The sequence below is a fragment of the Anabrus simplex genome, chromosome 1, assembly GCF_040414725.1.
Source record: "Anabrus simplex isolate iqAnaSimp1 chromosome 1, ASM4041472v1, whole genome shotgun sequence".
Lineage (NCBI taxonomy): Eukaryota > Metazoa > Arthropoda > Insecta > Orthoptera > Tettigoniidae > Anabrus > Anabrus simplex.
The window spans coordinates 1,060,818,891-1,060,833,467 of record NC_090265.1 but is presented as its reverse complement, the minus strand read 5'-3'; the positions used below and the strand labels follow the sequence as shown (position 1 = coordinate 1,060,833,467).

At 38.8% G+C, this 14,577-nt stretch overlaps 1 protein-coding gene across 1 annotated transcript in view; it reads right to left on the bottom strand.

Moving 5' to 3' along the window:
* LOC136857990 (kynurenine 3-monooxygenase) overlaps positions 1 to 14,577 on the bottom strand; it is a 111,464-nt gene that overhangs the window by 33,152 nt on the left and 63,735 nt on the right. The window contains exons 3-4 of the mRNA XM_068225229.1: positions 11,697 to 11,890; positions 6,529 to 6,577 (exon numbers count right to left, since the gene is read on the bottom strand). Of these exons, the coding sequence (XP_068081330.1) occupies positions 6,529 to 6,577; positions 11,697 to 11,890 (243 nt within the window). The remainder of the gene's footprint in view (positions 1 to 6,528; positions 6,578 to 11,696; positions 11,891 to 14,577) is intronic.

Here is a 14,577-nt window from a genome sequence, read left to right as displayed (position 1 = left end):
TTGAAATACCAGTTAAAGAAAAGGATACATCACATAAAGCCAAATTTTGTTTTTATACAGAGTAGTTCATTTGAAATGTTAAATATACAGAGAGGACTTGATCTTACTCCTGAGAGTACAAATAAGAGTTTGTTCATTTAATGTGTTAACCTGCAATACATTTACAGCAATATTCCAAACTTTTGTTGAGGTGTATAGTTTAATTCAGGGCCTTCCTATGTCTATATAGGTGTAACAGTATTATTACATAGAATAAGCTTCTCCTACTATTTTTGTGTTTCCATAACCTGACTTGTTGTTGCACGATATACTTATTATTAAATTTCTCTGACTTCTTCTCCTTCTTCTGTCACCCTTATCCAGAGAGCTCCTGGGTTGGGCTGTGGATCATTGACCTCCATCCACTTCTCGCACCTACCCTGGAGACACAGGAGATGTGTGGTGCAGCCACAGTCCCACTGGTCAAAGCAATACTTCTACTTGTCACACTTCCCCTTCTTGATCCCTCCCATCAAACCAACTACCTACCAGTTCATTGATCCACACCCAACACCCTGAAGCTACCACAGACACTCTCCAGTGAGCAATAAATAGGCATAAAAGCAGTCTTTAGACTTTAATCTTTATAGAATTTAGTTTCTCAAACTTTCATGGATGAGCTAAAGTTATTTTCGTTCCACTGTCCTTTGATATTATCCTACGCAGTGAAGGTGTTTTGAAAGTCAAACATCATGCTAAGAACCTGAAATAACCTGGTTGCTGACTTTTGAGTAGTGATAGGCTTGGGAAAGTGGGTAGAGAGGCCCGTGTTTTTGTCTCCTCCCACTTGAAGCCTCAAATTATCTGGCAGTTGTCCGCCTCCGTAGCGTAACGGTTAGTGTTATTAGCTGCCGTCCTCGGGGGCCTGGGTTCGATTCCCGGTACTGCCAGAAATTTAAGAATGGCAGGAGGGCTGGTATGTGGTTGAAATGGTACATGCAGCTCACCTCCAACGGGGGTGTGCCTGAAAAGAGCTGCACCACCTCGGGATGAGGACACAAGTTTACTTTTTTATCTGGCAGTTGCCTCAACAGCATGAGTAAAAACCTGAATACATGCTCAAAGAGGCACAGGTCTCCACAGTCAATTGCTTGGTAGGTGTTGTGTAGAGACCACCAAAAATTGGCTGTTTCAATGAGAGACTGATCTTATTACTGTACACTGTTACCTTTGTATGAAAATTTTAAATTTTGTAATGATGGGAGACTTCAACACGAACTTTCTAGATTCAGACTCCTCTGAAACCACCCATCTACTGAATATGTTTCAGACATGCAGTATGATGATCCTCCCACTCCCTCCCACTCATCACACTAAGATCTAATAGTAATGATCAACGTTGTCAGAGTATTCATCATGGCTAGACAACTGCTCCTGGATTGTCAGCCCACAACATTATTTGTATGACTTATGCACAATAATACCATAAGCAGAAACCAAAATACATGACTTACAGAGTTTATAGCCTTATTGACAACTAGCAGTTATTCGTGGCTTTGCTCGCGTGGATTTTGTAATTTAATAAAAGTAATTGTTCCTCGGCATTATACTAAGACATTATCTGAAAATCCCTAAAGTATAAAAACTCACCAAAAAATTGAGTTTTATTTACCCCAAAAACTTTTTTTAAACCACGTTTGTGGTATAACCCTTTGGGGCTAAGACGACCATGCGACATAAAACTGTACATGTGAGAAACAGTCTTCTCTCAAGTCAAAAAAATAAATACATGTTTCTTTATTTTTAAAGGAGATTCCAAGTACCTATTTTCACATCTGTAACAACTTCACTTTTTTGAGATATAAAATAATTCAACTCTTTACTTCACTTCTTTTCACCCCCATTAAGTGCCTTTTCCAAAAACAAGAAAGTTCATGTTCCTGTATTTTTAAAGGACTTTTCAAATACCGGTACCAAGTTTCTTGTCTGTAACATGTTAAGTTTTTCACATATACTGTAGATATACCGGTACTCATTTTGAAAATTCACCAGCTTTATCAATTCTTTTCAGCCCCTTAAGTGCACTTTCCGAAAACAAGAAATACGTGTTTCTTTATTTTTAAAGGAGATTCCAAATACCAATTATCATGACTGTAACATCTTCAGTTTTTGAGGTATATGTATCCTCATAAAAAGAATAAGAAAAGAGACTTAAAATACGTGTTTTTTATCTTAATTGCAAGAAAATTTTTAACAATATTTTAGTTAAGGACAAGTTTTCATTCATTTTTAAGCATTCCTCCTCTCCCTACCACCTCATTCATCCTTCCCCAATAGACAAAGTCATGTTTCCCATGAGAAGAAATCAAGGCTAGTACGAGAACACATATTGTGCATACTTTCAACTTTTTATACCTAAGCATACATGAATGTAGCTGATGATGAGTCTGAAGCAGTAAAAAAATGTACTACTAATGATTTTATAAAGTTGTCATAGGCAAATAAAGGTATCAATTAAATGGCTAAATAATTCTTTGATTCCTAGACAAGCTATCAATTTGAATCCCAACCAGCCGTCTGGCATTCAGCTGGTTTGGATACCTCTGGTTGTATTGGGTATTAAAGATACATTGATAGTTTGGATTTACAGTGAAACCTCGATTCTCCGTTTTTCGAGGGACTGTGAAAATAAAACGTACAACACGGGAAAACGGAAGATCCGGGAATGAATGAAAACTATCAATTTGGCTAAACATCACAAAAATGAAATATGTATAATTATAATCTTACAAAAACTCCTAAACCAAACCAAACTACAGCCCCAGTGAGACTTTGCCTGCCAAGCGACCGCTGCTCAGCCCGAAGGCCTGCAGATTACGAGGGGCGCATGGTCAGTGCGACGAATCCTCTCGGCCGATATTCCTGGCTCTGTAGATCGGGGTCGCCATCTCACCATTAGATACGGTAGCTCCACAATTAAAGGTAATCACGTAGGCTAAGTGGACCTGGAACCAGACTTATATCCAGGTAAAATTGCCTGACCTGGTCGCAATCGAACCCGGGCCCTCTGGATGAGAGCCGGGCATCTTAGACCGCGAACCGCATTAATTACCGGTACGCGAGTTCAAAATCTCGATACTTTATATTCAGTTTTACAGGGGAATCTTCGTCAGTTTCCCGTGAAAACTTCTTTCAGTTCAGCAACTTTGATTACGCTAGCCAAACTCTTCGAAAAATCCAACAACGCCAAGCCGAACGACAATCGACCACAAGTAGCTTTTAATTCTCTCATCTAATAAAATAAAGCATATTAGATTCAAAAGCACCCAAAATGATTGCGAAATCCGTTCATTTCTTAATCTTTCATTGTAATTTGGTCTCCGGTATACTGTTCGTAGTCAGTTTCTGGAAATCTCGTACCGCGCAAATTAGGCCTACATCGACTTTTAAAGGTTATGTTGAACTCGAAAACATGGTTTCGAATGTAAGTGTCGATTCTTAAAAGTTCTCGAATACATTATATTCAATTCTGCGCGTCACAAATCCAATCAAATTGGAAAGATAAAAGAAATATCAAAACTTCAGAAATTACGGTTATTCGTGACCTTGAGGTCATCTGGAAAGTGCGCTCGCTGCACATGTCAGTACGAGTTTGAAATTATACCAATCATTTAAAATGTAACGTGCGCAAGTAAAACGACTGCGATTTTTGGTATTTTAACACGAAAACGTAAAATTCCCAGTCTTACATTAGTAACAGTAATAGGCAATCCCAAGACCTCCCATGGCTTTCTTTTTTTTTTTTTTAATGTAAGGTGCAACATCTGTTTTCGTCTCGCTAACATAATCATGTACGATAATATAAAAAATACTGAATTTGTGTTAAGGAGCAGTTTCGATTCCTGCCTGAAAGCCCACTTAGGTCTGCAGTGCCCTGAGCAAAGTGCCGAAAACCCCTTCGGCAGTACGATCGAAAAAATGTAAATAAGAAAACATCTAACCCTGGACATAATATGGACGTTTTATAAGTGCGAACATTTGACGAAACTCGTTCCGTCTTCACGCAGAGCTGTAGAAATGCGCCGTGTCTTCTAGCAATTGCTGTGGCCACTCTCTGCCCTATGATTTTCCGAGATTCTCTAAACAATACCACCCGAATGCGATGATAAGATGGTCCCTTATGCAAGTTCACCGCCGATCGCCGAACGCCAAGATCCATAAATATGCCATAGCCGTCCTTTCATGAGATACAGTTTATTAAAAAACGATTGATCGAGGATTTAGCGTTGATGGGACTGGAATTTCTGGACGGTTGATCCGGGAAATCGTTTCTTCGAGGAACGGATAATGCGGGACTTTTACAACGTGATTTAATTACGATGCCCTCGGGACCACGTAATTTGAACGCATTTTCCGGGAAAACGTACTTTCCGGGAACGGATAATCGAGGTTCCACTGTATTTGCATTTCACGAATTTTGGCAGCGTATGTGAGGAGTATCTGCTGCCTACGTATTTGTAAAGGTCAAACTCCCGATTCAACGAGTAGGCTGGGAATGGGGCTAGTACGGAAAGCTCCTGTTGCCAGCCTAACTCTACTATGATGAAAACTGTCTAATAGGTTCAGCTTAAATCTTGATAAGCTGCATGATCATAAGTTATTAGTTTAATGTCCGTATTGATGATTATTACAGTTCACAATTATAGGTTTGTACAATCACAGTACCAGTAATGTAATATATTTTGAAATGTAAATACATATACTTGATATTGCAATAGTGTTGATAAGGTGGAGACTTCAAACCTATAATTGTGAAGTGTATAAGCTGCATGATGTAAGAACAAATAAAAGGAACAAGGTGCAGGTAAGAGTTTCTCACCAGTACAAGTGGCTACAGAGTTATAAACTCCACGCTGTGATAATGATGTTGATGTTGCAGTTTTATGTCCAACAGAGACCTATACCTATCCAAAACTGTACTAAAATTTTGATAATATACCAAGAGCACTAACTATGGTACCATAGAAAGAGATGTTATAAATATAGCATTTTTTTAATGGTAGAACATGATCAGCTGGTAAATCAGTCTCTTCTCAAAATCTGCTTCTTCCAGTTGTGCATGTGGGAACAAAAGTGATACCTTGCTTGCTGCCAGTCTGAAAGGCTATCATCGTAAAACATTAACTACTCCCATGTATGGAAAATTCCTTGTTATGATGGGCAGTCTGCGATGGGATCTTGAGATTTCTGAAGACTAATGCAATGACCTGTTGCTCATATTAGCTTTCAAGAGCTGTCAAAAGCATTTTTCTCAAATGGTGTAGCGAGCAATGTGTAATAAGCCTACAGCCAGGTGCAGCAGAATGTTGTTTGTGCTGAGTTTGCAAGTAGTAAACCATGGGCTTTCTCCATTCTGCAAATACAACCAACTAGGTGGTTGCTCAGTTCTAGTGTGCATCTATTACTGATGTGGTAAAAAGGATATGGACTGTAGTATCATATACAGCGGTAATGCACTTTTTCAAGGTTACCGAATAAATCAGTGATTTATGCCATAAAATTCTTGGGCTATATACTGTAGATGTTGTACTACAATATCATGACTGGAGGCCATGTTTGGTGGTATGACATGGTATGTGGTTTTTGGGTTCATTGATGCCACAAAATGAGATAATCGTGATGATATAGGGTATAAACAATGCATTTTGAAAAGTATATAACAATATTAGCATTGTAATGGGTTAAAAAAGCTGACCTCCAATATTTGTTGGCTTCTTTTTACTGAAACATTTATGTGAATAGAGGGTATAGAAATTGTTTGGTTTAGACGTTTTGCTTTATGCAACATACTGTATATTATGCACTTTGTAATATTTAGTTAGTATTTATAAACATTGTACATGGTTATTTATCGTTGAATAACAATTCAGAACTCAGGCAGCATGTTTTTCACAGCATTTATTGGCTTACATATTATGATTGTGTTTCCATAGGAGGATGTTATTTTAGGCAAAAAACCACCAATGATATCCCAACTACCAAGCTTTGGGCGATGCCAACAATCATATTTACTAGGATGACATACAGACTGTAGCATGGCAGAATCAGTCTCAAGAACTTCTCGAAAATCTGAAGATTCGTGATATCAGTCTCGAGAGTCTCAAGTGAGAGGATTGCCAAGCCCTACTTCCTTGTATATTATGAAAACCATAATCTCCCAACAGTTCTTGATCATGTGTCATGTTAAGTGATGCTAGTGATCAACAATGAACAAGGCCAATAATTAAGGCTTTCACAGCTTTCCAACCGATGAGCTCAAATGGCGCATTCTGAGCAAATGCTGCCCATGCACATGGCCTAATAATCCAAAAGCTTGATTCTATTGCTGTGATTTAACAAGGAATAACTTGCAATTGACAGCTGTGAGAGAATATGTGTTTGCAAATTTATTCATTTGTCATGCTCTGATTGTAGGAAATACAAGTCTTTATTGTCTAACTGGAAAGACAAACATCAGTTTAAGAAATATGTTATATGTACTAAACTTACCTGTTAGAAGTAATTCATTGAGATACCTTCGGCCGACAGAGTAAATACACTGTAATGACAAGAACCATACAAAACATTTTTTTAAGACTAATAAAGATTTTATAAAATTATGAGGCTGAAAGAGAGAAGAAAAAAGTTGAAAAGAACCAGAATTTTAGTGAATCAGAAACAGTTTTGAAGAGAATTATTGAATTATAAATTCTAATATTTGTGAACAAACTTCACTGGATCATAAATGCGTAAGAACTTTATCTCTGAAGAAGGCCTTCACTGAATTGTTGCCATAATGTGGAAAGTGCAAGAAAGTTTATAGTGGTAATTATTGTTTTAAGGAGAAATACAACTAGGTGTTTCTAGAAAATAGATCTCAGAAAATTAGAGCTTTAAGTGATCCTGTAATAATTAAGAGGGGAATTTCTCAAGGCAGTATTATTGGACCTTTATGTTTTCTTATACCTATATATAAATGATATGAGTAAAGAAGTGGGATCAGAGATAAGGCTTTTTGAAGATAATGTTATTCTGTATAGAGTAATAAATAAGTTACAAGATAGTAAGAAACTGCAAAATGAGCTACATAATGTTGTGAGATGGACAGTAGGCAATGGTATGATGATAAACGGGGTAAAAAGTCAGGTTGTGAGTTTCACAAATAGGAAAAGTCCTGTCAATTTTATTTACAGCATTGATGGGGTGAAAGTTCCTTTTAGGGATCTTTGTATGTACCTAAGTGTCAATATAAGGAAAGATCTTCATTGGGGTAATCACATAAATGGGATTGTAAATAAAGGGTACAGAACCCTGCACATGGTTATGAGGATATTTAGGGGTTGTAGTAAGGATGTACTGTAAAGGAGAGTGCATATAAGTCTCTGGTAAGACCCCAACTAGAGTATGGTTCCAGTGTATGGGACAAACTGGGCCAAATATGTTTTATAGGAAGGGGAGTTAGGGATTCGAATAACTTACCAACGGAGATGTTCAATAAATTTCCAAATTTCCCTCTACTTTGTCTATACCTTCCAATCTTTCCAATTTCTTTGCAATCATGCATGCACATTAGAGTATATTGGTTCTTGCTATTGTTCTTTACAACCATCACAGCCATTTCCATTTTAACTGATACAACACATACGTATTTTTTTCCCTCGTAGACTACTTCATTATATTTCTTGTTTGAGTTCCTGTATGTTTTATGTTTTTCATCCCGTAATTTTTCGTGCTGACGACACTACCTAGTGATGTCTAAACGACTTCCGTTATCAGATTCTATTGTATATTCTGTGATTTTACTTCTCTACTTCTATAATCATCTGTCCATATAGTAATATCGTGTAAATCGCGTTAAAATGAAAATAATCGCCATTACCTGCTCATGTGTGTGTGTGTTTAAATAGTCAATAAGTGCTCGCAATGATTTCGGAGGTTTGCCATATTATCCCAAACGATGGAATACCCCTATGATAAGTGTATGCATCACGGAAGCCTATATCAAATATGGAGTTTTCCGGATGTGATCAGGTAAGAACACGTCAATGAGGTATTATCCTTAAAGGATTGGCTAAAGGCTATTGAGGTACATGTGAGATAGCGATCAGTAGTTAACTTCCAAAGAATCAAAGATTGGCTGAAGGTAGTGGATGAGATGATCCACAGGATTTGGCGTATTCTCAACCGCAACACGCTCTTTTACACATTTTATCCCCATACCAGAACACTAGGATCCGATTATGACAGACGTTGAATTATCACGCTTCCACATTGTTGGGAAGGTATTTCGGTATTATTCACAGTGAATTAATTCTTGCAATCCCCACTCGATGCAGTGAACGGTCGCCATAGAAAGAAGAGTGACGGATTGCCTCCTGTAGGTACATCTTACATTCACCTTTACATTTCCATTCATCTCTTTCACCCCTGAGGTGCCGCTTCATTCCGGTATTCATTGTCTAATACACACAGGGATCCTCTCTTCCAACATTGATCGTCTGGAGTACACGGTTAAAATAATATTATACTGTATTTGTTACCCCTTAATCCTGTCATTTTTCATCGCATTCAAGTCTACTTTGTTCTCTATGTGTTAAAAGGAAAATTGTTCTTTTACTTTGCAATTTCTTCCCAGACATCCGTGTTCAAGGGTTGCATATTCGGTATAGATTAAACTGAAAATATTTTTGTGATAGGCCTACCTTGCCTTTTCATTTTACAGTTCCGGTTTTCTATTATTGTTCAAAAGTCTGCCGTGTTCTTTTCGAGTATTTGTATTTCTTCTTTATTAGAGCAGAAATTTAAAATAATAATCATATTTTCGTTATGGTTGTTTTGGCTGTCAATGTCCCATCAATACCAGTGTGAGTAAAACACTCTTTGCTGCCTGTCCTACCCTTAATTTGTGAATAATATCTATCATTTCTCTTTCTGTCCTTGTGTACTGTGTAGAGATGAGAAGAATGCAAGAATGAGGCATGTGGCCTGCAAGCACGAACTTCCTGTTCTGCCCAGAAGGACAGATCGGCAGATCTTCTCGTATCTGCTACACGAAGACATTGACTCATACTTTCCAGTTTGGTGGATTACAACTGGCAAGAGCGAAGAGCTGCCAGTAGAAGATAATATAAAATCGCCTGCATAGTAGCGGAGTTGCTATGGTAACCATTGCGTCACTGGCTCTGCTGGTGAAAACCCCTTCGCCCCGTGCCTCACCGGACATGTGCATTCTTCTGATCTCCCAACAGTACTCCGGGATGAACTAAAATGAACAAACGCTTTAAACAAGCCAGTTTTTCTAATATAAATAATTATTTCAACTTTTTTTCTAGTGGCTTTACGTCGCACTGACACAGATAGGTCTTATGGCGATGATGGGATAGGAAAGACCTAGGAGTTGGAAGGAAGCGGCCGTGGCCTTAGTTAAGGCACAGTCCCAGCATTTTTCTGGTGTGAAAATGGGAAGCTATGGAAAACCAACTTCAGGACTGCTTACAGTGGGGTTCGAACCCACTATCAGTAGTTAACTTCCAAAGAATCAAGGATTGGCTGAAGGTAGTGGATGACATGTTCCACAGGATTTGGCGTATTCTGAACCGCAACACGCTCTTTTACACATTTTATCCCCCATACCAGAACACTACTGGCCGCACTGCAGCTATTGAGCTCGGTGGACTGAAAGTGAAACGTGCGCCTGTGAAGTGGGCAACCCGCACAGTAGGACGTATTTTGGATAAGCCTCCGCGGGTGGCAATCAAGCTAACCACTACACCAAAGAGGCGGACATTACGTCTTACTACTTCTGTAAAATATAACATAGCTTTATAAAAAATCGCTTACCGTTAGAATAAAGTTTAATAATTCTAGATTTAAGAGGTACGAAACAATTAGTTTAACGCAGATGTATGACGCCTCTGAGTATTTATTTATAATACTGTAATGTTCCAACTACAAATAAACATCAGTTATGACACAAATATTACGTAAGTGGAGCTCTATTTGTCTTTAACATGATCACGGAGGAAAACTCCGTGAGCGAAACATTCTACGCGCCCTCTCACGGGTTAAGTAATAAATAGGAGATACTTATTTACTTGCACAAGCGTGCCTCCAATGTGATCGAAGCCTAATGAGGACCAATCGCTGCCGCGGGGACATTTCTAGCAGCTGCAGCAGAGCTCCTGCAGATGATGCTCCCCCTCAACTAACAGCGCTGGCACTCAAAACATGACAATTCAGAACATACCAAAATAGATCGCTTTATGATTCGATAATATAATCAAGTGATATACCTTCACCGGAAATCTCTAATTGTAAGTTGATCTGTTAGGAGGAGTTTCTTCTTTCCAAGAACACATCGAAGGTAATTTCTCTACTGTTAGAAAATCACAAAGAAGCACTTCCTAGAAAATCCAACTCAACATGTAATTAGTCAGGTTCTTTGTTGACTTGCAGTGAGGTAATTAGATGTTTGGGTTTGCACTGAATAAGCAGGAATTGAAGGCAGGGTCTTCCCGACCGTATCTCCGTCTTCGTCTCTACTATTTACGTGGTCATTGAGAACACTATCAAATGTTCTACTTGCGACAATAATATTTTGTCATTTTAAAATGAAATAAAAATTGCAGAATTACCACCGAAGTATCGAAAAATTATCGAGCGAATTTTCTGAAGTATCGTTCGATGTCGGTACGATGCAAGTATCGTGAGTATGGAGGTATCGAAAGTATCGAGGACTCATCCCTACTAAAAATATTCTACTATTTTATTGAAGACCAGGGGCTATGTGCATTATGAATTTTTTACATCTATGTTGAGTCAACTATAGGCGTGTATCGTCTCAAAAATATTCAGTTGCTGCTGAAGCTTAGTTTTTCAATTCTATCATTGAGTATGTGTTAAGGATCTATTAATTGATGCCTATGCATTTCTAGAGTTTCTAAAATGTTCAATTTTATCCCTTAGGATGTATCTGTAAAACAGTGAAAGAATTTTGTGTATTTGATGCTTAATGGTCTGTGTCAAGTAGATGTGCTGATTTTTCATGCTTATGTAAATAAAATGAAATGCATATTATTATTATATAAGCATTTTCAACATTCGTAAGGCTCAAGGGCGTAGCCAAGGGGGGATTACTGAGGGTTAAACATCCACCCCCATGGAAGTTTTACTAAAGGAAGTAAACAGAAACTGACAATAAACAAGTGAAGGTCGACTCAAAGTGTTGGCTCTTTCGAACATTCACAGAGACATAATTGTAAAACCAACAGATCTCTTAAGTCTAATTTCTAAGAAGCCTCGGAAGTTGGATTTTAGATTGTAATCTGAACATACCATTCACTGTAAAACTGTTGACCTTGATCATATTGTTCTTGTTCTGTAATTTAATGTAAGATTTTGTAGTGTGCTGCAATCTGAATATCAACATAATTCACTTGTATCAATGTTCTTATACAGACAATCATATATGCGCACACCACACACACAAAAGCACCTTCATTTTCTATAATCATTTTGTTACTATAACACCCCCCCCCCCTACCCAATCAGTCGATCCTGGCTACGCCACTGATATCCTTACTACTACATGTAATTTGAGAAGGCGATGAGACTTAACTGGGCAGAAGGAAGGTGTATGTCACAGATAAAGGGAAGCTCTACACACAATGGAAACTTACTTGTTTATCCCTGACATCATAGAGGCTAGATTTCAGTGAGCCATTTCTGCTGTGCACCATACGGCCTTCTAGTGGCAGTCCATGCTGTCGTACCACACACTGTTCCAGCCGTACTTGTCTGAGAGCAGCCCGTCCTCGAGCCGACAGGGTCAAATTGATTGTGCGACCACGAACGTGGGGAGTAGTACGGATATCTGGAACACAACACTACTATAGTTTACCAAATTTGTGAAAAGAAGATAACTACTCCTAGTGGCAGTCATCGACTTGACAGTATGTGTACCGTATATCAGTGGTTCCCAGAGGCACCGCCAAGCTTTAGGAAGGGCGCGGCGCCAAGGATATTGTCGTGTCCTTACCAGTGAAATGACAACATCCACACAGTCTAAATACTTTTAGTGCATAAGCAAGTTTCTAAGGAATAGTGTTAATTATTTTGTCATCTATCATCTTATGTTTCATGTCCAAAAGCCAAGTAAATTAATATTAATGTATATAAGGTGAATATCCTCGCGGCTGCATGGGAGTTTCATTCTTTCCATTCCTGACATGGTTGGAACTGGAAACAGGCTGTGGAATATCAATATACGTTAAAGCCATGCGGAAGCTTTTCTACGCTTGGGGTAGTACTTTCTGTGTGCCACATCAATCTCCTTGACTTCCAAGGAACATTCAGGAAGTAACAATTTGGTAACAACTATTAGCACACTGGGTTTTTCTCTTTCTGAAATAACACTAAGATACCATACACTAATTACGGATAAACAGGCGTATCTACTACTACTAAAACGTTTCCATTCCTCTTAGACTGTAACGCCGTCTCTCAGGCCGGGAGATTTGTTACGGTGAAGGAGATACACGAAAGTGAGGGTGTTGGCGGCCGTGGCCTACACTAGGAACTATCCCAGCATTCACCTTAGTGCAGGAGAATGGAAAACCACTGAAAACCATCCTGAGTACATTCAGTGTCAGGAGGTCGGGTGAGAAGACTTCAGAAAATGTAGAATTGCTTACTTCCTTCTTTGGAACGCAGAGTATTCTTTTTCGCAGAGTAGTACTCTCTGACTGCTCTGTCAACGTCACTTTCGGATATAGGATTGTATTTCTTGCCTGTCGGTTGTTTTCGGGAAATCAGATCAGGGTTGAACTGTGGTAGTTGCCTCGACTCAGGCAAAGTATTATCGGACTGTTCATGGGCTAGTGGCAAGGAATCTTGAGCAAAAAATAGATGCCAACAGAAGTCACAGTGATAGTGGTGATGGAGACGGAATGAACAGTGGATCCCAGTCCAATAATTCGGAATTAGCAGGTGTTGAAAGAAGGAGCGGAGAGCCCGAATCCTCGGGGTCAGTTACCTCGGCTCCTAAAGGATTTTGGGATAAATTACCCGTAGTAGGGTGAATATTCTTCGTGAATGGCAAAATAAACTCTATGGCTTTGTGTAAGCAATACGTCTTCTTTGCTTTGGAACCGGAAACCGCTTAGTGGGGTTTCAGCCTTCTTAGTTCTTCCATCTTCCTTTACATCCACACACTGTAACAAAAAACAAATATAACAAATTATTAATTACGTGAAATTAAGGTAATTTCTTGTGAAAAATGTACCTTTTGAATATTGTTTCCTTTCAGGTATTTGGCGACGGGCTGCATATTTGTATCACTCGCATTGTATTTTTTCCAGAGGCGAGACTAAGACTACTATCGGGAATATCGTTCATGAGACTACCGAAATATTGTGAAATGAACTGAATGAAGAATACATGCCTGTACCAGAAGGAGCAATGAAGCGATATTGTTAAATGCTTCGAATCAATATGGAATCTTCCAAACTGCCTTAGTACTACTGATGGGAAACATGTAAGAAAATATTCTAAATACTGGATATACTAATTATAATTCCTCACTTGTAAACTTGATATTTTGAAAAAAAAAAAAAGAGTGATAGACGAATTTTTCGCTCCTCAGCCATGAAAAACTGGTAATCCCAATCACAACTTTATATTCCACCACACTCAAAGCTCCGTTTGGATGACAGTGGTAGTCTTCTTCCTTATTGTTTGGTAGCAGACGAGGCATTCCATCATCGCGATATTTACTGAGACCCTTTCCAAAACGGGTTGTCGATAATGCCAAAAGAATATTCAACTACAGATTAAGCTACGGAATTAAAACTATCGAATGCGTATTTTGAATAATGTCGGAAGAATTTCAAGTGCTAAATACACCGGGCGAGTTGGCCGTGCGCGTAGAGGCGCGTGGCTGTGAGCTTGCATCCGGGAGATAGTAGGTTCGAATCCCACTATCGTCAGCCCTGAAAATGGTTTTCCGTGGTTTCCCATTTTAACACCAGGCAAATGCTGGGGCTGTACCTTAATTAAGGCCACGGCCGCTTCCTTCCATCTCCTAGGCCTTTCCTATCCCATCGTTGCCAAAAGACCTATCTGTTCGGTGCGACGTAAAGCCCCCTAGCAAAAAAAAAAAAGTGCTAAATATATTCATAAGTCGCAGAAATATCAGTAAAATTAATGACATAGGGAAAGCTGTATGCATAGGTCTACTACACAACTTTGTACGGAAAAGAGAGGGAGTTCAATACACATTACAACCACTACAACAAGAAAACAATTATTGCAGCCCTTGGCCTAGTTCATACCGCACCACCTACTGTAGGCAGAGTGAAGTATCGATCAACGGCCTATGCGGTGAGAAACCACTTAGAAACTATTTGGAAGCCACAAGCATTCCTTCCTTGTCAGTGGACATAATATCGATAAAAACGAACACGTTTCGGATTATACTGCTTTGCTTCAGTTCAAGTTCATTTATTTTATATAGGTACTTTGCTTTTATTCTAATCGTACCTATTGCTTCGTACTATTACG